The following is a 25,721-nucleotide window of genomic DNA, read 5'->3' on the forward strand; positions in this document are numbered from 1 at the left end:
CCGATAATTTCACGTACCTCCGATTAGCACGGTTGGCAATGTACGGTGTGAAATAAGTTCAACGTACATACATACGTGTCCAGTGTCAATCAAGTTATACAAATATGATCACACGCAACTATCGGGTTACAAGGATCACACCCAACCTTTACTTAAAAAGGCAGTGCGACACAGTGTGTCTTGGACTCGGAGAACGTGGTAATGGGCACTGTTATGTATAACTATTATCATCATCACTATGAAATCTTGATGCTCAATTGCAGATTTTCTGGGCTAAATCAAAGGGTCGGGGAAACAAAAACAGCGCACCCACGGCTGTGTGCATTGTGGGAGAGCTGGCGGGGGAGCAGGGTTAAAGGTCACCTGCTTGGTGGTGACTACTGGAGCCACGTGGGCCTGGAAGGTGCTCCGCCGGTCGGTGATGGTCTCGCCGTGGACAATGGGCGGCACTTCGTCTCCTGCGCGACCGTTGAGAACCAGGGCAGGGTGCCGCACGCGCGTCGCGTTCGGCGAAGCGTTGAGCCAACAAACAAAAAACGCGTCGGAGAGTCGCACGAGCCGCGAAATACCTACGCAGTGGCGTCGTCACCTCTTGCGCGATCCGCCATTCGTCGCACTGGATCCTTCGTATTGATCCTTCGCGCATTGACCCTTCTTCGATCAATGCAGCGACGGCGAAATGCCGGCGCTGCGGCAGGCTAAGCGGCGATTGCGTGAGGAAATTTGGTCACATTTTCAACCGCTTGGAATGAAAGTAAAAACCAGCAGGCTGAGTGTGCACCGTTCTGGCCTTGAGGCTTAATCCGGATGAAATCCCCAGTGTCAGCCCCTTGCTATAGCCAGAGTTAGCGCCTTGCTAAGGAACTGACAAACTATTTATAATGCAAGCATGTCAATACGTATATAAACATGCACGACCATTAATTTCACGATGAGGAACACCTCACCGAGACCCAAGAGGGTCCAACGAAATTTTTTCTTTTTTAAAGAGTAAAATAAAAATCTTGACAAACATTATTTTAGGTGAAAAGAACATAGGCAATGATCCCCCAAGACGTTCCCCACGTGTGGGCCAGAACCAGATGTTCGCAGGGCATCCTTCAGTGTCAGGGCACGTGGAGCCTCAACGACTTTTGCATTACCGGAGGGTTATTGTATGGCGGCAGAAAAGCGTCGCATTGCGCCTATTACGATTGATCTGAATGACTGCACTGAGCCCATCAAAACAAGGGAAAGAATCCCGTAATCTCGTGTGCATTCCCCCGTTTTAGTGCATTTGGAACCAGGCTGCTGAGGGCACACTCAGAGCCACATCTCGCTGTTTGAGGGGCCCATGTTTTGGCTGTGCAATCTTTGGAGATAATTTTCCACTGCTCTCTTCTTCCCATCTCGCCTGTTTACAAATGCACAACGACAACGGTAAGACTTTCATTTGCACGTCATGAAATGCATAGCCTGCTCGTGGAGTAAAGGGTTAAGGTGCAGCCCTGCAATTGCATGCTCAAGCCACTGCTGATGGAAGAGCCTCCAACTGAAGGGAGCTGTGGTGAGCACCTCAAGGGGGTGTTTTGGCCTACCCTTCCACACTGGACAGATGCCTTGGAAGAGGTGGCAGTACCCACGTTTTACCCCACCACATATCACGTGCCAATCAACTGTGATTTATGCTACTGGATGAACATCATTTTAAGAAACGTGTCCATTGCTTCAGCTGCCTCACTGGCAGATCGAACCGGTAACCTCTGGATTGCAGGTCCACTGTTCTAACCCATTAGGCCAGGGCAACATCAGTAAATGTTAGCAATCAGAATAAATACTGTGCTAATCATTATGCGTCATGGCATGTAAGTGAAAATAACAATAAGCCTTCGTTATCCTTAAGAGCACTGTTGTTTTATTTACAAGTATTCCCAAGCGTTCCGACCGGCTGGGTGAAAGTTATTTTTTGTTTACTACACTTCACAGATGATTAATAGAAGAGGTTCACAGGCCCAAAATGGCGAGCGGGCCAGCAACAAACATCACTGTTGCATTCTAGATTTGAAGCTTACGTGACTGCAAGGATTCATATTCTTAGGTTTTTTCGTTAAAGTCACATAGGTAAACATTTTTAATTAAAATTAATAAAAGTAAAATAAAAATAAAATAAAAATCACGACGTTTCGGAGGCAACACAAGCTTCTGTCTTCAGGTGGAACCGTCACAGCACGATAGCTGTATCAAGTGAGAGGAAACGTCGTGATTTTTATTTTATTTTTATTTTACTTTAATTAATTTAAATTTTTTACCTACGTGACTTTACCGAAAAAACCTAAGAATAGCACTGTTGCAATTTGAGATACCAGGCAAAGCCTTTTATCCACCACCTCGGGATATTCCACGATGACTATTTCGCGCACGTGCGTGTGTGCCACGCACATATCGGAACGTCAGAAGATGTCCCGAGGCTATGACAAGGCCATGCGGGAGGGCGTGTGGCACAGTTTGGCGTCAGCTATCATAGAATGTGGTTGTGTCGCTGCAGTTCTCTGCGGCGACTACTATGTCTAATGCGGAGCCGCTTGCGCGCTCAGAGATGCGGTGGTGAACGGGACACGCCCCACCCTGCAACATGCAGACGTCTCGGAACGGGAAAGGGTTAATTAACTGGTTTAGACACAGCTTTCCAAAAGCTCCAATTTTGAGATCTTTATGAACGCTGGTCAGAGCTCCTGCATCACCGTCACTCGAAGGTGGCAGCTCCCGACCGGGCCGAGTTGCAGACGAGTGGCGCAGACAAACGGAACCCCCCCTCCGTTCAGCCCTGACGTAGTTCAGTTTGCGTCACTTCCATCACTTCCAGGGTTGTGGTATCATATGAACGCAGCACACGGGCGGGGGATGCGAACCCTGTAAGCTTGCGAATGAGGTGCAACGGTTTTCTGTGTGGTTCCCACAGCCCCCGAGCAATCCCACGGATTGCCTGGTTAATCACCTGTGAATTCATCCGATGCCTCGAGGTCACGTGACCTCAGGTTTTCCTCGTTCAGAATTGTGGGTAGCATTTCTTCCACCAAATCGGAGTCTTCTTCCGTCTGATTGGCTCGATACGTGGTCCACGCTGATCAAAACAAAAAATTTGAAAGCATTTTTTTTTTTAAACTTAAACTCCTCTATTCCGATAATTACTTCTATGCTTTTTACCTTCCAAGTCTCTCTTTAATCAATTTAGCCGCAGAGCCGTTTTTACCATTTTGGCCACAGAGCAATTTCATTTCATAAAATGTCAGACTCTGCCCTTTTTAAAGTATTTAATCAATAAGTAATATAATTTATGTAAGCATTTTCAAAGGGAAAAAAAATCTGTCACGGAGCCATCGCACGAATTGGGCCCCCCGCTTCGTCCCGTTAGGCGAGCGAGCGGCGCGCCGTGGCGGCACCAGCGAGTCGGCCGAGCGTTCCGTCCGTTCAGCCACTTTGCGTGGATATCCCGAGTTTGACGTCCGAGCGTACATCATGGGGAAATTCGTAGCTCATCGGATTCCTCCGGTGTAAATCAATCTTCTGATTCTGAAGTTAAAGTGTTCACAATTAAGGGCAGTTCTACAAATTAGTACTCTTGCCACAGCGCTCGTGATAGCGCTCTGCAGCAGAGTTGCGCCGGTTCCATCCCATCTGAAGCGCATTTTGACCTTTTGCTCGGTCATAAACAATAAATGCGAATGGGTGATAGGGTTTTAAATTAAATTTTCCTGTAAATTTGCTCAGTATGGTCGCCGGTTGTGACACTGATGGAGCTTTGGTGCATTTCGTCATGAACCCGGCGACCCCATATTTGATTCCCCGCCACGCCCATCGTCAGTGGCGAGTGACGTTGTACGCGATTTTGTCCCCCACGACCCACCCTGACCCAGCATGGTGAAGACTGGACAAACTTACCCCCATGAAAACCAAAAACATTATGGGGAGGACTTCATCCAACAGTGGACTGACAAAGGGCTGTAAAATGATGCTATAATTATTACAAGATGTTTTTTTTGCAAACTTTAAACTCAAGGGGTGGAAATATAGCTCTTTGCACTCGACGGTATGTGCTGTCAACAACGTGCGAAGCAGGCCAGGAAAACGCTATTTTGCATTCACATCTGAAAAAATAACAATCGAGAGAATTTAGAAGCTAGAACTGAAACGTTCCTGCGTGAACACGAACCAATGTCGTGTCAACGTTTCTGAGTAACAATGCGCACCACCAAAGTGCAAAACGCTTAATTTTAATTTGCAAGCAATGGCTTTAGAAATGACAACGCCATGCATATGTGATATGTGACCGCTATGAAATGCCAAGAATGTAAAATATGTAGTAATTTTTTTTTTAATCTCTTCCACGTCTAAGCCAGGTTGCGAATTTGCAAAAAAAGTGTGCCAAATTCAGTGTGCAATTCAGAATGCCGTCACACATTTCCGTCTGGAACATTTCGCATGCTGAACTTCTTTCACGGCACACGTAGCCAACCTTAATAATTATCGGAGGTTGAATATCAACAACACGTGTGCAGCCTCGAGACAGAGTTCCCGCTATTAAATGTTTCGTGCTCTTTCATTCCCCCGTTTTCTACCCAACGGCACAAGTCATGCCCCTGCCGCTCGACAGCCACGGGTAGCGAACTCCACTGGCAGATCTCCCAAAGAAATTTGCCGTGAATCGCGTGAATTCTGCCAAGGGTTGCTTCCGGCAACTTTCCACCACCGAACTCTGAGTAAACGTAGCCCGATATTTACCAAAAATTGTCTCCAACCATTCCTAAGGCCACAGGCCGGATTGGCGCTTGAGTCGTGATGCCAACGGCGGCGGCGGGGGGGTTTTTCACCCACCCCCATTACTAGAGGGGTTCCAATGATCGCCTAAGGACGACCGCTTGTGTTGCGATCGAAACGTCGTGATATATTATGTTTTATTCCATTAAATTTTTCTACCTACGTGACTTTACCGAAAGAACCAAAGAGTGTGTAAAACGTGTCGTATTCACCGACGTCCGAGGCGGAGCATTTCTGTCTACACGTGCGTGTGTCCGCACGAGCGCATGCATGCGTGTGTTCATTCACCGGGCTGGGAGCGCTCAGAAGCATCAGCCACAAACTCTCGAATGCACTCCACCCACAGAAAGAGCACGCTCTCTCCCAGATTCTGGCTGCACACAGGTGCCGGTGGGTGTACAAACACCACACGTGCATGCGCAGAAAGACAAATGGAGAAAACAAAAACATTCAATGTTTAGACTGCAAGACCGGAGGAGCAAGGGCACAGGCCCACGCTCACATACACAAACGCAACAACAACAGACGTCCTTCGCCACTATTAAATAGTGACATCACCGCAGGGATTGTGTCGTGCTAGATGCACTTGGAGACCACGCGAAAAGTGCCTAAGGCTCGCTGGCAGGAGGTCAAGGGACAGACCCAGGTGTTGTGGGTTAATTGAGTGACACGGACTGGAAGGTGCAACAGAGGGTGGAGGAACGACACTTGTAGCAACGAGCAAAGCACCAGGCAGCTGGAACACAGCAAGGTGGCACAGTGGGAGCTGCAGGTGGTGCATCTGCCAGTCATGCATCTGCCAGTCAGATCCAGAACATGCAAAGACAGATAGTGGCAAACATATTTGGGGCAAATGTAGTTCGTGGCCACTTATTCAGCCTGGCACACAACTCACGTGGGGTTGTGTGGTCAGCTCCATATGCCTGACCACCTTTGTCTCCCCAATGCAGATGTTTACACAGACACAGGTTCATGGCTACGAATGAAACTCACGTGACCGAGTTCAGAGTGCGGTGAGCCACTGCTCCCACCATGAGCAGCCACAAAGAAAACGATCACCCCGTGAAGCCTTAACAGGGGGGTTGGTGTCAGTTTCAGTGCTCCAGTTATAATGTGCATCGCATTATTTAATCCTGCACCTAGCCGTGTTTTGTGTACGAGCTCCTAGACCAGGCCGGAGCGCAGCGACTCTATGACTGAAGTAGATCAGAGAGAGGGCGGCAGTTGGCAGCAAATCAACTGAGGTGTGCCCAGGTTTTTCCTGAATGTGTCTGTAGCATTTTTTCGATTTAAAGCATTCGTGACTTCAGGGATTCATCTTCTTGGTTCTTTCGGTAAAGTCACGTAGAAGGGAAGTAATAAAAATAAAACTTTATAAAATAAAATCATTCTTACGACGTTTCGGCCACAACGCAAGCAGCCGTCCTCAGGTGAAGAACAGGTCTGTCGGAAAGGCATTCAGACGCTGTCTTTCCGACAGACCTTTTTTTCACCTGAGGACGGCTGCTTGCGTTGTGGCCGAAACGTCGTGAAAATTATTTAATTTTATTATGTTTTATTTTTTTTATTTTATTATTTCCCTTCTACGTGACTTTACTGTCTGTAGCATGTTGGGCAATGGCTACGTGTGAATTGGCTCAGTAACTCAGTGTGAATTTCTTATCAGTGTAATAGGCGATAAAAAATAAACCGAAAATAGACCCGTGCTCAAAATGCAAACATATTTTTCACATTTCATTAAACTTTTGTGTAACACTTCTGATGTTTTGAAAAAAAACTAATTTGGTCATGAAAAGCAACATTGACAATGTTCTTGGTTCTTTCGGTAAAGTCACTTAGAATGGAAATAATAAAATAATAAAAATTAAACATAATAAATAATTCTCACGACGTTTCGGCCACAACGCAAGCAGCCGTCCTCAGGTGAAAACCAGGTCTGTCGAGGCGACAGTTTTTACCTGAGGACGGCTGCTTGCGTTGTGGCCGAAACGTCGGGAAAATTATTTTATTATGTTTCATTTTTATTATTTTGTTTTATTTTTATTATTTTGTTTTATTTTTATTATTTTATTACTTCCCTTCTACGTGACTTCACCGAAAGAACCAAGAAGATGAATCCCTGCAGTCACGAAAGCTTTAAATCGAAATTGCCAATGTTCCCGAAGAGAAAAGTTTTGATTGTAAGTAACCCACTTTGAGACAAGTTGGCAATGGCAAATAAAATGAAATAATGAGCAAAAGATGTACGCAAACAAGCGTGGAGAGCTGCACGTCGGGAATTACACCGAACGACAGAGGCACGCACGGTCCAGAGGGCAAACACATCTTGGAGATGTCCTCACACCAATCGTCAAGAAGAGTCGCTGGGCTTGGGCAGGACGCTTGGCGACAAAATGATGAAGGCGAACGGTGGAGCACGCTGCTGACAGGACGGAAGCCGAAGGAGCTCTCGGTCGAACGCGACGTCCGATTCCAGAAATACGTGCGCGCCACAAATTCCTGCTCATTGTTATTACTTGTGCTGCTACTATTGCTACGTACGTATGCATGTTGAACTGCTTCCGCGCCGTACGTAGCCAACCGTGCCAACTTGACATGCTCAGGAGGACAACCACCATGGAGGCAGAGCAATTAGGTCAGCTCACGTAGAGGAGCGAGACGCATTAAGGCATCGTAGGGGGAGCGAGAGATGACACCGGCATGCGGAGGTCACTCATCCAGCAGTAGATAGGGCATGGATAATGATATTTATTATAATGTGAAGCATTATTAGGAGCAATTTTTGGTGATTTGTATGCCTAATACTTCAAGCGCTTCCGTTTCTTCCCTACCTAAGCATGCCCACTCTGATTTAAAATGTTCGTGACATTAAAAATAAAGCAGCTATGTTGCTGCGAGACAACATTCACGTTTGAGTCTCTCGGCTAATTTAATGGTAATTTTAGTTAATTAGATGCCCATTAGACTATTTGTACAGCCTTGTAATTCCTAGCTGAAGTGTTAATTACAGCCATCCTGCCCATACATGTAACCATGCTCTGCTCATATGGTCACATCTGGTGTATATTTAACAAAAAAATGTTGTATCTCTTCCCAAGAGATTATTCACTGGAAATAGGTTTAAAATAATTGACTCGTGTTGTTGTGCACGGACACTCCGTATAATTAAAATAGATCACAATTATGTGCCATGTATTCACGAAAGAACGCGTAGGCTGAGTATAAGGAATATATTTCAAGAGGGTTATGCAATGGGACGTTTGGCCACTTCCATTTGTGAGCATTCGGCTTGTCGCGAGAACTCAGAGTGCACGGAGAAAACCTATACATACAAGAAACTCAGAAAATGTGTCAGTAACATTGCCTTAATGCGAATGCAATAAATAATAGGGGATGTGTTTGGCAATGGACCTTCTTCATAGCACATGCCTATGAAGGACAACAGCACATGACTATGAAGACAGACGACTGCCTACAAGGTTGCCTATTATATAAACAACGACAAAAATCCTTCTTTAAAAAATGACGAAAGCTTTGAGTTCTTCGTTATTTGTGCGCGTGCAGGATCGCCAAAAGCAGCATCACCAAATAAAGCGCATCGCTCACAGCCTCGCACAGACAGATACAAGATCTCATTGTTGTAGTTCCATTCCCTGGCCACCTGGCAGTCAGGCTCAACCATGCCGAACTCTTGAGATGACACGAAATGGGGCACATTCGGGGTGACTCTTTGTCACAGTGGGCTAATGATTGAAAATACTCATCCTCTGTCATCAATAACACAGCCATACACCGTGAAATTAAATTTTAGGTTAACATTTTTGGGCACTGGCAATCCCCTCAGCGATTTAAATTCTTGTTTCAAATGTGCCGCTCGTGACTCACTGTCTCGCTGGCTCTCAACGGGTAAAATAAAGTTCTCTCGTTCTTAGATTACCGTAACTTTACTAAAAAAAACCACGTCTATTGCTGCGATTTATGAACGAAATAAAACGAAATAAAAGCAAGCAACAATTTTACCCCCCGACACTGAAACGAATGGAAACGGCATTTGCAACTCGAGAATTTCTTCCCGCGATAAGGACGCTTGCCGAATGCCAATTTCTACAATTCACTTTCAAATGCCCGACGGCCATCTGATAGTCGTTGACAAACCTGTATATTTCCTCCAGGCGGGCAGAGAGTGTCCTCTTATCTTCCCTGGTGAGCCAGGGCCCGCTGGACAGAGCACACATTGCAACGACAACAACAACAAAAACAGCATTGTCAGCGTGTCACAGGCTATTGGACCAATGTACACAAACGCCAGCATGCGATTCATTCATTATGTAACAACCGGTTGTCCATGCCACTCTTCTGCAAAGGCCTCACTGCCCCCTCCCCCCATGTTGTATCAGTCGCGGGTTTGGGGGACTGTTCTCCCATACTTCACCAAGCTGGTCAGTACAGGATGGTGAACCTTATCATAATAATAAAAAAAAACTCCTATCCAGGGGCCTACCCTGGCTCCCCCCCCCCTCAACCAGTATATATACAAGGTCGGATCTCTTGGAATTTCTCATTTACTTGATACAGCAAGCATGCTGTGATGGTTCCACCTGAAGACGCAAGCTTGTGTTGCCTCCGAAACGTCGTGATTTTTATTTTATTTTTATTTTACTTTTATTAATTTTAATTTTTTACCTACGTGACTTTTACCGAAAACCTAAGAATAGGATGGTGAAGTTGGGGGTAAGGCCCGTGACCATTTAAAATATCACTCGCCGCCGATGTTAAGCCGTGGCCGGGAATTCAAACCCGAGTCACTGGGTTGAATGAGCGCAGTATACTAACGACTGCACCACCATTAAGCCCCAGCCTGGCACATATACACTACACACAGCAAATGCGTATGCATGTGCACACATGCAATCCTGCGCACACAAATGCAATCGCTTTGCCAATATTAAAAGAATCTCAGCTTTGACGTGCTTATCTGGGACTTTTGACCCACGTGAGCACGCTACAGAACGTGGAAAGACCCTCACTTCTAGGTCAAAAGCCATCTCCGCCCCGACCATCTCTTTAAGCAACACTCCAACAGAACAATATTTCATTGGTTTTGAGCTTTTAGCACTCGCCAGTAAAGTTAAATGAGTTAGGGAATTGCCCAAGTGTGCAATAATGTTTGGTCGTTTGAAGAAGACCATAAACAACGCAAAACTAGAATCGTATTATTAAATGGTCTCGCGAATTGACATCACAAAATTACTTTTGGAGTTAGCTTAATAAGCCTCCCATATCTCACTCACTAGGTTTTTTTCATTTAATTGTTTTTACAAGACCTCGCGTTTTCATTATTAACCTCAGTTTTATAACAAAGCACCCGAACCTTAACGCATCTTGCCCATTTTTATTAAAAACCCAATGCGTTTACAGAAGACGGTGTTTCATCAGCGAGTATTACCTGCGAAGAAACATGAAATATGACAAAGAAAACGGAACAAAGGCTGAAAAGTGTACAAAAAACCCACGGGGAGGTGCACGCTTCGAATTAAACAGAAATGCAGAAAGAGAAGCAGGTGGATTAGAGAGAAAGTGTGCATCGCTTCTGCGGCCGTCTGGAACGCTCTTCCTTCCGATATTAGGAAGCCACCGGAGCTATGCACTCTTAAATCCAAATTTAAGACGAATTTCTTGAAAACTACTTTTTTTGTTTAGTTTGTTGTCCTTCTCCCGCACCTCCGATTAGCGCGGTTGGCTACGTACGGTCCAAAAGAAGTTCAACGTACGTTACGTACAAACACAAGAGACATCCTATTGACAGCTAAGAAACACAAGTGGGTTTGGACAGGACACGTCGTGGGATGGACCGATGGCCGGTGCCCAAGGTTAATGTCGGTGTGGCAGCCAAGAGGATGCACACCACAGAGATGGAGCGATGAAAATCACCTGGCGTGGAGGTTCCAGGTAAATCGTTACACCGCGGGACGATGGAGAAATGGCGAAAGCTTGGAGAGGCCTTCATTCAGCAGCGGACACTCCATGGCCGACAATGACGACGACTACCTGGCGTTGTAGGTGAGGCTGTGTGAATTTGACCAGTGCGACGGCTACCTCGTGTTGGAGGTGAGGCCGTGTATAGTGACCAGTGCCACGAGAGATGTGTGCCACTCACTTGAGCTGGTAGCTTGGAGGTGCCTGCCCTGGGTAATCTGCAGGAAGCGTCATCTGTGACCAAAATAAAGGGTGATGTGTCGATTGTTAAATAGCATCACAGCAATGCCCTCTGCATGTGATTATATAAATCGCTAAGAAACAAATTTTTTTTTTACTTTACCAGGTAATCCCACTGAGCTATATAGCTGTTTTTCAGAAGCGATCTGGCCACACATGATAACTCAATGAAGTGGCTTATCGTGTGTAAATTTATAGCAGTCAAATATTCGAAACGCACGTTCATTATAAATGCGGATGGGAAAACCGCGGGACCCGAAGAAAAATCCATGCAACCACGGGGAGAACATGAAAACTACAAACATACAGGCACTGGCCATAAGAAGCAAAATGCAAGTTGCCACTGTCTAAATTATTGAATTAGTGCGATGAAAATCAGATGTTATTGCTACTCGAGGAAGCATTCGACAATTCGCCTGCTTTCCAAGCGCTTTGATGAATTTGCATGGTTAGGGGTCGCAAGTCATTTCCAGTATTCACTCATTTTTAGACGTTACCAGCTCTTTCATGTTTTTACAAAAAAGAATGTCCGTCATGTTGGCACAGCGATGTTTGCTCCATCAGCGCGTCTGCATCATTAGCATAAATTAGCAAAGCAAATTACGATGGACACATCCTCACACTCCAGATTTTTTACCCATTTATCATTAGACTAAGAGCTGATTTTAATGAATGAATTGGTGCTTTGGGACATGCTTCATTATTAACACTGACTAAATTGATCGACATATAATGGGCGGCTGCCTAGCTTAATTGGCGACTGCCCATGATTAAACCGACTTCTCAACTGTGGCCGGTCACGAATTGCTTGCATACAGAGCCACACATTTACGCAGAGACTCGTAGATTAACATAGACTCAGCTGTGGTCAAACAGGGTCCTGAAGAGCGGCGAGATGGTGGTCTCAGTCCAGTCACCAACGGATGCACGAAAAATCCTCCCATCAAATTAAATAAGATCATATTCTTAGGTTTTGTCGGTAAAGTCACGTAGGTATAAAATTCAAATTCAAATTAATAAAAGTAAAACAAAAATAAAATAAAAATCACGACGTTTCGGAGGCAACACAAGCTTCCGTCTTGTATTGCCTCCGAAACGTCGTGATTTAAATATTTTTTTTTATCTTACTTTTATTAATTTAAATTTTTTACTTACGTGACTTTACCGAAAAAACCTAAGAATATGAATCCTTGCAGTCACGAAAGCTTCAAATCTAGAATAAATAAGATCGCATTGCTTAATTGGTTTGAATTATAGGTGTGAGTGTTAACACTGGCGTGACTGCAATGTGATCGTCTGTCAGCGCGGGGGGGAAAGTGCGCTCCCGACTGTGCGAGCAATAACACGAGATGAGGAAGGATATGAGGATAATTCCGGAGGCTTCCTGTGAAACATCCTCGCCTGCAGTCATTCTCTGACAACTGCTGCGACGGCGACATCTGTATCGCAGGTCCACTGTGCTAACCATTACGACACTATGGCAGCATTCAACCCCTTACCATTCCGATGACGTACGCGTACCGGTTTCGTTTTGATGACGTACGCAGTAGGGAGCACACTTTTCCCCGCACTGACAAGACGATCACATTGCAGTCACACCGGTGCTTAATACGCGTACGTCATCAAAACGAAACCGGTTAGAAAAAATAAAATAACTTAATCGGTACCGAGGCTCCCACAAGGCCATGCGGGAGGGAGTGTGGCACTGTTTGCAACCAGCTATCATAGAGTGCGGTCGTGCCCCTACAGTTCTCTGCGGTGAGTACAATGCCTTTGAAAACAACAGCGCTACGTCTCTCTGAAACAAAATTAGCGCCAAGCCGCTTGAACCATTCCGAAATACGCCACGACTTGCAGGTGTCTTGGGAATGGGAAAGAGTTGTACGTACGTACGTTGGACTTCTTTCGCACCATACGTAGCCAACCACACTGATCGGAGGTTGCGGTTTAAGCTTCCCACGCGTGCAAATGCGAACCCGTGAAGCCGCGAAGAAGCCGGTCACGGCGGCCGGTCGGCACGCCCTCTCGACGCTCACCTGCAGCGAGACGGAGAGGCGCCGTGGCGGGTCCTGCCCGTTCCCGACGCTGATGCAGAACGAGCGCGCAGCCTCGTCCAGGGTACACCACTCATCGCCGTAGATAGACGACATGGCTTCCACCTCATCCGCCTGGGAGGGGTGGGGAGGAGAAGGCGCGGACAGGACTACAGCGCTTGTCGAGGTGCCAACATCCTCCTGGCTTGCCCCGAAGAAGGGCACCGTGGTGGCGGAGATGTTAACTGCCTTGCTCGGTATGCGGGAAGTCGTGGGTTTGGTCCCGACTCCTGATGCCGGTTGTATATTTGGAGTTGGCGTGTCTCTCTCGCTTTTAGAGTATTTGGCTGCGATACATTTCCACGTGATAAGCAACTTCGTTGAGCTATCATTTGTGGCCAGGTAGCTTCTGAAAAAGAGCTATATAGCTCAGTGGGCCTTAAATGGTCAAATAGAAAGTTTCGTTTTTGTAAAAGCCAGTACAGAACAATGTGGACTCCACCTGTTAAGTCTGTGTAGGATCGAGTTTTGCTCCCTCGCAAGCGTGGGGTTTTCTCTGGGTGCTCCGGTGTCCGGCCGCAAGTATACGCTCGTTAGTTGGCCGACAACGCCTTCACATACAGAGTATCGCAGAGCTGGGGAAATTATTGCTGCCGGCTCATCGCGTGGCTGTCTTTTCCACGCGTCTGATTCCTCGCGCCTCCTGAGTCATTCTCTCTCTGTTACAAGTTAAAAGTTATTGTCATGAGCGCACACAATGTCGCACGTCCGACCATCAGATATCCGCCGTGACCAAGTAACCGCCCACACCCGGTGCGGTGCTTGTGTGTGGTGTGACTCTCATTTTCCTACGCAGCAGCGTCACTCATGAATCTGCGTCGGACACCAAGAGCTCAAACTGTTACAGCCTCAAGTCGGTTCTAATTTAATCAAACATGCAATATCATAATAGTAACATACAATACTATATATAATATAAATGTTTAACACGTAGGCTTTCGCGACCAATATGATCCATAAGAGGTCTTTGGGTTAGACCGCTTAAATACAAACGTGTCGTTAAACCCGCCACCACCAGACACGTAAACACCACATGGCAATTCGTTACTAGTACAACACACCGGTGCGGTGGAGAGTAAATACACAACATTGGCAATTAGAGAACTCTCCAACACACCGGTGTGCTGTACTAGTGACGAATTGGCCACGTTCTGTTTACGTGACAAACCTTACTAGTCGGCTGTGTCGGGTGGTGGCGGGTTTAACAACACATTTATATATTTACGCCATCTAATCCAAAAGAAAACTGTATTGCAAGACTTTAACAAGCAAGAAAACCTAACTTAATGTTGGAAATTAACTTCATACTTTGGGCACATTTTTTTCTGTGTTGGAACAGTTATACACATTATTTACGAAAAGGGCGATTTGGGAAAGCGTTCCAGTATCTCGTTCCCCCACTACTCACTACCTCCCCCAAGTGTCCACACGGGGAGCTGTGAGAATGCCAAGGAAAGTGCCAACCACCGTGTGCCTATGGTATTTCCCATTCAAGGCGGTACCATTTGAGAAAATGTTATTATAATAACGATAATGTCTAGCTCCCTGTCAATCCATTGCTGGATTAAAGCTTCCTAATGCTGTATCAATCACCGTGGGGGGAAGGGGGAGAAGGGGAACAGCAGTAGTTTGGCCATACTTCACCACTCTCGTCAGCGCGGGGTTGGTAAAGTGGAGGAGGCCAAGAGCAGTTTAGATAAAACTCATCACTCATGTTGACCATGGTCAGGATTCGAACTCACGTGGCAGGGTTCATGGTGCAGTGCGCGAACCGCGGCACCACCGCTCCGTTTGGTGCATTAAGAGCTACGGATGTGAAACCCTGCCCCTGCAAGCCCACGGCCACAATTATTGTCAAGGGCTTCCCAATGCATTTGCTTTCATAGAATATTTTGCTCGCACAAACTATGCAATAAAAAATGTAACCACAAGGTCATGGGGAAAATATAAAAAAGTAAAACAATGGAGTGTGCGATGCTGCTGCTGCCTCTTCCCCCCCCATTGCATAAACGCAACGAGCCACGGCGTTCCATCATCTCGCGATGCCGAGGGTCACTGGGAATGTGTTCGAGAAATCAGAAATTTTAGTTTGGTTTCGAAATTGTGTTGCTTTTTGTTTTATTTGGACCATGTCTCACGCAGCGGCACACCAGAGAGGCCAAATTTAAACTGCTCCTCGTCCCAACAACAACATTTAATGTAAAAAAAAAAGCAATGCCACCATAAGAAACGTAACAAAAGCGAATCTCCCTATGCGTGTCTTTTTTTTTCTTCGTAGCGAGCGAGCGGTGGTGTATCGGTTAGAGCGCTGCGCTACGAACCCGCCGACCCGAGTTGGATTTCCGCTCACGGCCAACACCAGTGACGATTATCTGAACCGGTCCTGCCCCCCCCCCCTAGGTCGACTCAGCCTCAATGAAACAGCTGGTGCGATGTGTAAAAGCATTACAGCGAGGGATACAAAGGTGGACGAGAATGGTGTTGGCCAATCACCCCTCGTGTGTAGCTCCAGCCTTCATAGGCGTTGCTTGCTAATCGCACTTGCCCCAACAATCTGTTAAGGCTATACTGGGGGGTCTTTGTCTTTGTGTTTTCATACAATAAATGCATGTAAATTATGAGCATGATGCCAAATGTCGTCTTTTTTGTGACGTCTTCCATTTTATTTGGCCAGGCAACTCAGCGGTCGGGAAAGCGACTCACAGCCAAAATGTTGGGAGTTCAAATTTTGGTTGGAGGTTGACTCAGCCCATCATCCTTTTTGGGGTGGATAAAATAGATATCACTTCCTGGGAAAGTCAACAGTGGTCGTCCTATGGATAGACTCGTCCCTGCCATAGGAATGTGGCATTTCCACCACTGGCTCAGGGCTGCAAAGAGGAGATGGAACACCACCTAAACATGAATTTGAACAAGAACTTGCTTTTTTGTATATCCCTCTTTAAGTATTTGTTGTTTCCAAGTATACAAAACCGCATTGCGGATTCACAAAATCAATACGTGAATAGTGATAAATGAAAAATGTATTGCCAGCAGGCAGTCCCTTTCACTTCTGCTGATATTGTTTTAGTCTCAAGAATGAAGACACACTGCTGTACCACAACCAGGCTCCATATAGAGGCCTATCACGGAAATTACATTTAGGGCAATTAGGAGTTAGCCAAAAGCAAAAAAAGCCACAATCTCATCCTTATTATTAAAATCCGTGTTCAATCTAGGATACACGCCTAATTATTTTCATTACCTTCCCTTTATCCACCACCGTTTCTCCTACACCCTCCCCCAAAACTGCCACTGCGATGAAAACAATTAGATTTTTAGTTCCTATCGAGAGGACTACAACACTGCTTCCTGTGCTTTATTCCGTGCGTGCACCGCTATATGTATGCCTCGCGGCAGTTCGCTTGGTCTAATGCTTCGCTTGTGTGCTCTGAAAAGTGCCCTTCCCCGGTTATTGGAAATTGGCAAAGTTACATCCCGTCTGACATTTTGTCTCAAATAACTTACTTGGTAGCCTGATATGGGTGGGTTAGGTGTGAGCCACCTGGCCACATCAAGACCTTTTCCACCTCGAGTACTGAATTATTGAGATGGATTGTCAAAATGTGTAAATCACTGGCCAGGAAATTTATTACAGACCTGACCAAACTTCCCGCGCCTAATTCTGAATAATTCATGAATAAATGTCCACGCATAGACTGGAGTAAGATTGAGTGATTTTCAGCTATACAGAGAGCTAACTGGCAGTAAGCTCCAGGACTTTAGCTTTCATCCAAGGGCCAAGGCAAACATGGTACCAGCTACGTTGGCAAAACTTTAACAGCACCAATGTATTTACATGGAAAATATTTTATAACCCACGAAGTTCAAATGGCTATCACGTAATCCACTGTTATTGGCCACACAAAAACATTGTAAGTACTAAAGTGTTGCCACTTTAGGAGTTACCGGGAAAAAAAATCATTCGGTCTGGGCTATGAAGACTATTTGTGGAAATGCTACAGGAGAAGAATTAGTAAAACAGAACACGTGCACAAGCAGCACATTCAGTGGTTAGGGGAGACAGAAACTTGGTCCACACCAGGGAGTGTAGCGATGCATAGAATAATTGATTAATATACATTCCGAAGCTTACGATACATGAATCAAATCGCGTGCGTAAAAATCAATGCTTTTTCAATTCACACAGGTAATGGCTTCTTCACGTGACACGTGGAGGCATAAAGTGGTCGGTACATTCATCTCGATTTTAATAAAATAATACAATCTTGAATAAAATGTCATGATCCCGAATCGTGACAATTCATTACATTGCCAGGTGGGGCAACCACGAGTGGCCGCTATATTCACATCTTGTATAATAACAACAACAACGACGTCAAAGTTGTGCATAGACATTGATTCTGCAATGACATCTAACATGCGTTTTTTGTTTCCTCAAAAGTACTTAATGAGCGATAATAACAATGTGACACGTGATGATGTCGTCAACTTTATATTACCACTTAATTTACATCGGATCATCTTTAAAATGTTCGCGTGACCCCGCGATGAAGGCGGAGGGATGGACGGAGCTAACGCCCTTGACATTCGTAAAAAATCTGGAGAAGGGGCTAATTTGTGACACTTGGTGTGAACACGTCACACACCTTGCAGCCTCAATAAATTGGTAGATGGTTGACACGTTCCACCTTGAAGAATGGCTCCGACTCAACCTCCTGCATAGTAATACGATTCATAATCACCATTGTCACAATCATTATATTTCCACAGTAATTTTCACAACTTTCTATAAATCATTCTACAGCCGAAAGTGCAATGCTTCATTAGTCGAAATGTATTTGAACGTGCCCTCACATATACAAGGCTGCCAATTTTATTAATGAGAAGAAGCTCGAGAATTATCAACTTGTCCACCCAACGAGCATCTCTGTAAAAACTCAACTGTAATTATCTTGTCCCACAAAAAGTGCATCTCATTTGCTGACCTGACCCTAAAGCTCGCCTGGTGCACAGTGAATAATTGACAAATGCTTCTGAGTATTCCATACCGCAACTGATAAACAGGGACATCTAATGCTCTATTTTAATGGGACAAATACAAATGCATTGCATTAACTGCCATACCTGAGGGAACCACAGTTCAAATTGAAAGGCTCTATCTGCTGATGCCTGACGAATGGATTGACAATTATTCAGAACGACTTTTAAAATTAACGAGTTTATTCAATTTCTAATACTGAAGTGGTAGCAAAAGAGCTAGCGCACAGCACTATGGATCCAGCTATCCGAGTTTGATTCCTATCGATGGCTAACAGCAGTGGTGAGTGATATCTGAACCATATCCTGGAAGATCCCCTTTTCAGCAGACCACACTGAGCAGCACGGTGACGTATGGCCAAGCAACCCCCAAAACCAATACGGCATGGGGAAGCATCGATTCAGCACTGGATTAACAATGGGTTATATCATGAGAACTCATTTGCCAGCTGTACGCCTTTGGGCGTCCTCTGGTCTAGCACCGTATGAAGACGTGGCTCAAAAGAAAGCTGTCTCTGGTGTGGACCAATCAGTTTCAAGGACAATGCATGTATTATCAGTGTGTTTTTTGTTTGTATTCTGACCACAAGTATTGTGGTTAATGCAGACATGATTCCTCGTAAAAAGGTTTCAGTTTTGTTGCCAGAAAAAAGTGAAAAAACCTATTCTTATATATGGGTTATATGTTACCATTTTTCCAAATGGCTACACTAACTTTACATCACCAAATTTGGATATTTTCTGAACAATGGAGGTCTCAGCGAGGCTTCCCTGTTCCAAATGAATTCTATTATAGTGAGCCTATGGGCATTCTTACAGATTGACAGATTGCAACCAAAAACTGACATCAACTTCAATGCACGTGTTCACGCCAAGAGCTACCCAGATATCATGAGCAGGAGTCCTGACCCAGTCTCAACTTTGTCGCCCCTCAGCAGCAAATTGTGGCCGTCAAGACACTCGAAGCTGTGATTTTATTTGGCAGAAGCAGTCACCCATGAACTACGTTCTGCGGCCAAAAAAAATGCATCTGCAGTAGTAATGAGCACAATAATTGTACCGGCACTGCGTTCCATTAACAAATCGGAGAAATATCTCGCATGATTTGAATTCAGCTTGTTTGCAGGTGTAAAAGGGTGCTGTGGATTGTTACATTACAGGACCGTAAGAGATGACAGCGAGTTTGTGGGGAGGCCATCACCCAGCAGGGGATAGATCATGGCTTATTATGATCTGAATCAAGAATTAATTGAATTCAGTTACCGTGTTCCAGAATAAGTCTACATTATAGACTGCCAGTACGGCTCACTCAGGTTCAGTTTAATAACCATTGCTACAATCTACATTATAAACTGCCAATAAGCTCACCAGCTTAAAAAAAACAGGCTATAGTCTACATTATTGACTGCAAGTACGCTTACTTTTTTTTTTATATACGTGACTTTACTGAAAGAACCAAAGAATATTCTTATTATGCCAATTAAAAAACTGATCAGAAACATTTTCCAACCTTATTCTCGTCAAGCCCCATGGTTTCAGTGCCGTCCCTACCCCGTATGAACTCTTGTCTCTCTCGCCTATTTATGTGCTTTGAAGGAGGGTCATTGCCTGAAACGTCACCAATATATGATTGTTCTTTTAAGGCGGTATTATTTTACGTGTTGAGGGTTTTTATTTATTCATTAGCGCATCGTTAACATTGCCCACGCAGTGGAATCACCAAACAATGAGTTTCATTATCTGGATTATAAAGTCACTACGGAAATTTAAAACGCACGCCCAAACGGCTTAAGTGTTCGATGTCCATAACGTTTTTAATTTTTGTTCATCTGATCACAAAACATGTACAGGTGTCAGTGGTCGGGATCGAACCCACGTCCTCCTGTATACCAGGCGAGGGAGTTAACATCCCCTTGCCACCGCGGCGCCAATACGCGGTTATTCGGATTACAAAACGTACTTGCCCCCATGTGATTGAAGTCGAACGTTGAGCGTGCACCTTTACATTTTGTTGTCTATCTCTGCTTGTGTGTCTGTGTCTTTGTTGTGTGTCTCTCTCTGCTTGTGTGTCTGTCTGTGTTGTGTGTCTATCTCTGCTTGTGTGTCTGTCTGTGTTGTGTGTCTCTCTCTGCTTGTGTGTCTGTGTCTTTGTTGTGTGTCTGTCTGTGTGTCTATGTTGTGTGTCTTTCTGTGTCTGTGTGTCTCTGCTTGTGTGTCTGTCTGTGTTGTGTCTCTCTCTCTGCTTGTGTGTCTGTCTGTGTGTCTATGTTGTGTCTCTCTCTGTGTGTCTGTGTGTTGTGTGTCTATGTTGTGTGTGTGTCTCTCTCTCTCTGTCTGTCTGTGTGTCTCTGCTTGTGTGTCTATGTTGTGTGTCTCTCTCTGTGTGTCTCTGTGTTGTGTGTCTATGTTGTGTGTCTCTCTGCTTGTGTGTCTGTCTGTGTGTCTCTGCTTGTGTGTCTCTCTCTGTGTCTCTATGTTGTGTGTCTCTCTCTGTGTGTCTCTGTGTTGTCTCTCTCTGCTTGTGTGTCTGTCTCTCTCTGCTTGTGTGTCTGTGTCTCTCTCTCTGTGTCTCTCTCTGTGTATCTCTGCTTGTGTGTCTGTGTTGTGTGTCTATGTTGTGTGTGTCTCTCTCTGTGTCTCTATGTTGTGTGTCTATGTTGTGTCTCTCTCTGTGTGTCTCTGTGTTGTGTCTCTGCTTGTGTCTCTCTCTGTGTGTCTCTGTGTGTGTCTTTCTCTGCTTGTGTGTCTGTGTTGTGTCTCTCTCTGCTTGTGTGTCTGTCTGTGTTGTCTCCGTGTCTGTGTTTGTCTCTCTCTAAAATTTAGTTCTACCTGATGACGGTTGCTTGCGTTGCAATCGAAACGTCATACTCTGTAATTTAATTTATTTTATTTCTACGCGACTTTACCGAAAGAACCATCAGTGGTGAGCCTGACCCGGTAACAAATGTAAATTAAAAAAACACACAATTTGACACCGCGTTATATCTTTAGAAGTGTGTCTCTTCTGCCCCCTGGTGGACATCAAAGGGGATGTGACCATTGCATGGCACGGGAAGTGGAACGATGCTCAGGGACCGGCCCCTTTCTGTTCGTGGCCTAATCCCACCACTTCGCGGAGCGGACCAACTCGCATCCTCGCCACGAAAAGTGTCCCCCGACTCAGCGAAACTCATCAACAGCGGCGGCGTGGCTGAAATACGACGCAACGGGCACACCGCTGACAAACACGGGTCGACGGGTTACAGCAGCAGCAGCAGCGGTAGCAGGGGCAGCTGCGTTTATTTCCGAGTCAAAAAAGAACCGAGTACTCCCAATTGAGGTGGCCCCCGAGAGCTTCGTCGTTTATCCCGTGACACGGCGCTGATTCGCCTTCTCTAAACTCACCTGCCTCGAGGTGTCGTCCTCTGCGCTTGCCATCACGGCATCGCCCGCACTGCGCGATACTGTCCTCTTGTTGACAGGGGGTGGGAGGGGGGAGAATGTGGCCTCGTGTGACACGGGGAAGGCTGCGGGGGGCCCGGGCGTGGGGGAGGAGGGGATGGAACGGGCCCTGAAAGCCCGATACGAGGTCAACTCAAAAGTGTGTCCGGCGGCTCTGGCCCCTACCCCCCGCCGTCTCTACACCGTGGCTCGGTGTGAACAAACAGCGCCACCGTGCACCACCGCGGTCCGAGTTCGTATCGCCGTGCTTTGTTGGAGACGAACTTCTCCGTGAAGATCGAATTGTAAGAGGGGGGTGGGTGGCGGTGTTGATTAAATATTAGAGGTTTTGGGTTTGTTGGAGGTTTTTTTTGCATTGCGGATTTACCGGTGAATGTCTGTGTTGGTCGGTTTTGGCAGCAAGTAAATACAAACTTCAAGAGCAAAATAGACGCGTTTGAGACATCCCCTCCTATTTAGGGAACAGTTATTTGAAAAACGTGTCGAGTTTTTGCAAATGTTTTCGTGACTAAAGGTCAGGATGTCTATTGTGTTTCACAACGATGTTTTCTTTCTTCCCGTCATTATGTACACCACTTATGTAAAACGCTTTGTGTGGAACACAATCATTAAAGCACGGGAAAAATGCGCCGAGTTTTAATGACACTATTCATCATGATCTGGCACCTGCCCCCCCCCTAATGCGTCTGCCATCAACCCGCCCTAAATTAACTCAAACCCCAACGAACCCCACATTAGTTCACGCTACGAATCCCGATTCAGGCAGAAAAGTCACACCACCTCCTCCCCAGTGTCGTATTATCCATTAGGCCACAGTGGCAACTGTGCCTTGGGCCTAGAGGACCGAAAGAAACAATTTTAAAAAATTCCATTTTTTGGTTTGTATGATTTTTTTTTTATGTTACCAAGATATCTTCATGAATAAATATATTTATATAGCAAGGATAGGCACAGTGTAACCACAAAGAGGCAGAGTCATGTCAATTTCTTTTTCATAAGGTGAGAGAAATTAACACCGGATTAACATTTCAAGATTTTTTTTTCTTCATTGCAAAATTAGCAATAACATCTTCAAATTGTGTTTTTCGCACCATCTCATTCTCAATATAGATCAGTGCAAGGGGAGACGGGGCGTTGTTGTCCTCTGGTGGGTCGGAGACAGATTTATTTTAAAAAATCAGCTTTGGGGCCGTCCATAAATGACGTCACGCGATTTTGAACGATTTTTGACTCCCCCTCGTCACACGGCGTCACAAAAAGTCAGACCCCCTCTCAAATATGACGTCACAAAGCTCTGCCCCCCCCTCCCACCCCAAAAAATAAAACATGCTCCAAATCGCTTTAAACTATTGTCATTGTAGTGCGTATTTAATGTGGCGCTGCACTCTGATGTTGTAGGAGAAAACATTTATTAAAAAGTCTATTTAATTAAGTACAACGTGTTGTCTATATTTAAAGTTGCGCATTTTGATGTGACGTCACATTTCTCACCCCCCCGCCCCCTCGTCACACATCGTCACAAATGTCTGATCCCCTCCTCCCCCCCTAGGTGCGTGACGTCATTTATGGACGGCCCCTTTAGCGCGTGACAGTGGCAGTAGTAACATGGGATTAGCAGCAGTACCAACTGTAGACGTTTAACACTGACGTCCTACAAAACAAGTGCCTAGGGGCTCCAAGAGCCTTCATCCGGTCCTGCCCCTCTCCCTTCAGCTCGCCAGTCTAGACTAACACATTCCTGCGGAGGGAGCTGGTAGGAACGTTGGGTTGCTCGGTCAATGGCCAGGGTCAACGGCGGCGTGGTGTATTCCGCAAATATGGCCGACTATGAGGGCGGGCACAAGCCGGCGTGAGTAGGTTAAACGTTGAGTTTTATAAGGGCACCACGGGGTGACCAGCCCCTCCCCACCCAGCCCTACCCATCCCACACCCCACCCAGCCCCTCCCCACCCAGCCCCACCCCTCCCATTATTGGATGCACGATGGACGGACGGACACAATAATCCCCTGTGGGCTGGTGTAACCAGGAGGTTCCTACCAGTATAACTTGACAATTCTTTGCTTGCAGCTCTCACCCATGGCTCACTCAGCAGCCTTTGCTTGCACGTCCAAACACCTTATGCGACATTTACCACGCACAGAAGAACTCATATTATCCGAGGTGGGGGGGGGGGACTAATACTGCGGATGATATAATCCGCGCGGGTTATCCGCTATGTTATTCCTATTCTTAGTTTTTTTTCGGTAAAGTCACGTAGGTGAAAAAAAGTAAAAAAAAATATATTATTTATTTTATTTCATTTTTTTATTTTTCACCTACGTGACTTTACCGAAAAAAAACCTAAGAATATGAATACTTGCAGTCACGAAAGCTTCAAATCTAGAATTATGTTATTCCTCTTATCCGCGGGGTTAGTACGAGAATACGGGGAAAACTGTGTGTGGGTTGACAGCTTTGGTTACAAGAGGAGTTCGAGCCGCTTGTAATCGGAGTTTTCGCGGAACCTACAGCCCCCGCGGATTACAGGAGTCACGGGCAATAGGGCCACGGATAAGAAGAGTTATCTGCACTTTAAAAGACGAATCTCTGCCATGACCGAACTAGAACACCAGCTTTCCCTTCTATACATTGTACATACATCGACATTACCATCAACATGATTATTTCGTCAATGTCTCTATACATTGTTACAGTCTTTTCCTTCAAATGGGTTGGTGATGTGTGTAGTGTACAAACGACGTTTCTTGGAACCGTGACAATTTATGTACAGTACACTCCAGAGGGGGATAATCCTTCCCCTCCGTGTGCTGTATTTATAGATGTCTTCCACCCTGGAACATTATACAGCACTGAGGCACCATGCACCACTGCAGCCTCGAGCTCCACGCACATCCACACAGCTCCACACACATCCACAGCCCCACGCACATTCACAGCCCCACGCAGCCCCACGCACATCCACACAGCTCCACACACATTCACAGCCCCACGCACATCCACATAGCTCCGTACCTACCCGTGGAGCACCGCCTGACAGCGTGAACTGTGGTTCTAGGAAGAGCGTTGATATTTCAAGCTGAAGCTCTCTCCACGTCTATTTGATACAGCACGGATCGCCATCCCGCTGCTGGCTGAGGGCCTCTCGTCACCCTGCGTGCTCACGGTCGTGACGGATGTTTGATCGATGCAGGTTGGTGGGGTGAGTGCCGGTTAACAAGAGATGTTACTGCACTTTCCCCTACTGCCCATCCATGTCACCCAGCCAATCCACGATCAGTGCCTAAAGCTCACTTTAATTCTGAGATCGGGCTCAAAGTTGCAGGTTATTTGCTCAATTAATACCAATCGTGCGTTTATCGCATTGTTGATGTTCATAAAAGCCGACTTTTTTTTTAATTCGCGTGTGTTTTGATCTCAATTCATTCTCCATGTACCTCGAGCATGTTGTCATGGCAGGTAACAATGCACTGCATACGAACGTTTCTCAAAGCAAACTGCTGTATATTTTCATCATCAGTTCCAAAAGAAAGTCTCAAATCCTATCCTTTGCAGCATCGTTTATCCGACACTTTGATTGCATGTAGATAATGTATCTTTGATGAAATTGGACGTTTATAATTTGGACATTTTATTTTCCCCACGTTCAGGTTACTCATTTCAACATGAAGCACAATCAAATCACATTAGTTACCCCATTGCCTTGACATTCACAAAATGTAAAAGGCATATATTTTTAACATGTTCTACATTTTTAGGATTCCAAGTGGCAGCTGGCAGTTAAAGATGTGCTATTAACCAAAATGTCACGTTATATATTTTTCCTGTTAAAGAAGTATTGACAAATGTGTTTTTTTAGTTGGGAGCGCCACACCAATGCCCCGTAAAGCCCATTAGATTCCAATTCTCTCTCCATAGTCTACATTTTGTATGCAAATAAAAGGCAAATGTATCATGTGCCACCTCAGTATTAATGTGAAGTGCCTACTTCTGGAGCAGTAATTCATCCCAGGATTTGTAATGTCAATTTTACACGCATCTGCCAAGCGCTCTGGTGGAAGATGTTTCCCATCTGGACAACAGGATTTAAAAAAAAAAACATTTAAACAATTACTTTGGAATTTGACCATCATTTAGTT

At 45.5% G+C, this 25,721-nt stretch overlaps 1 protein-coding gene across 6 annotated transcripts in view; it reads right to left on the reverse strand.

Moving 5' to 3' along the window:
* IMPACT (impact RWD domain protein) overlaps positions 1-24,868 on the reverse strand; it is a 42,488-nt gene extending 17,620 nt beyond the window's left edge. The window contains exons 1-7 of one of the 6 annotated variants that reach the window (XM_078868543.1): positions 21,528-21,673; positions 13,047-13,178; positions 10,952-11,004; positions 8,950-9,012; positions 5,083-5,168; positions 2,975-3,100; positions 364-458 (exon numbers count right to left, since the gene is read on the reverse strand). In XM_078868543.1, coding sequence (XP_078724669.1) covers positions 364-458; positions 2,975-3,100; positions 5,083-5,168; positions 8,950-9,012; positions 10,952-11,004; positions 13,047-13,178; positions 21,528-21,560 — 588 coding nt within the window. In that variant the 5' untranslated portion in view covers positions 21,561-21,673. Of the gene's footprint in view, positions 1-363; positions 459-2,974; positions 3,101-5,082; positions 5,169-8,949; positions 9,013-10,951; positions 11,005-11,873; positions 12,009-13,046; positions 13,179-21,527; positions 21,682-23,622; positions 23,690-24,597 lie in introns of those variants that run through there. The other 5 variants (XM_078868539.1, XM_078868541.1, XM_078868540.1 and 2 more) reach the window with 5 other exon arrangements.
* Positions 24,869-25,721: the final 853 nt, after the last annotated feature.

The sequence above is a fragment of the Lampetra fluviatilis genome, chromosome 26 (genome assembly GCF_964198595.1).
Source record: "Lampetra fluviatilis chromosome 26, kcLamFluv1.1, whole genome shotgun sequence".
Lineage (NCBI taxonomy): Eukaryota > Metazoa > Chordata > Hyperoartia > Petromyzontiformes > Petromyzontidae > Lampetra > Lampetra fluviatilis.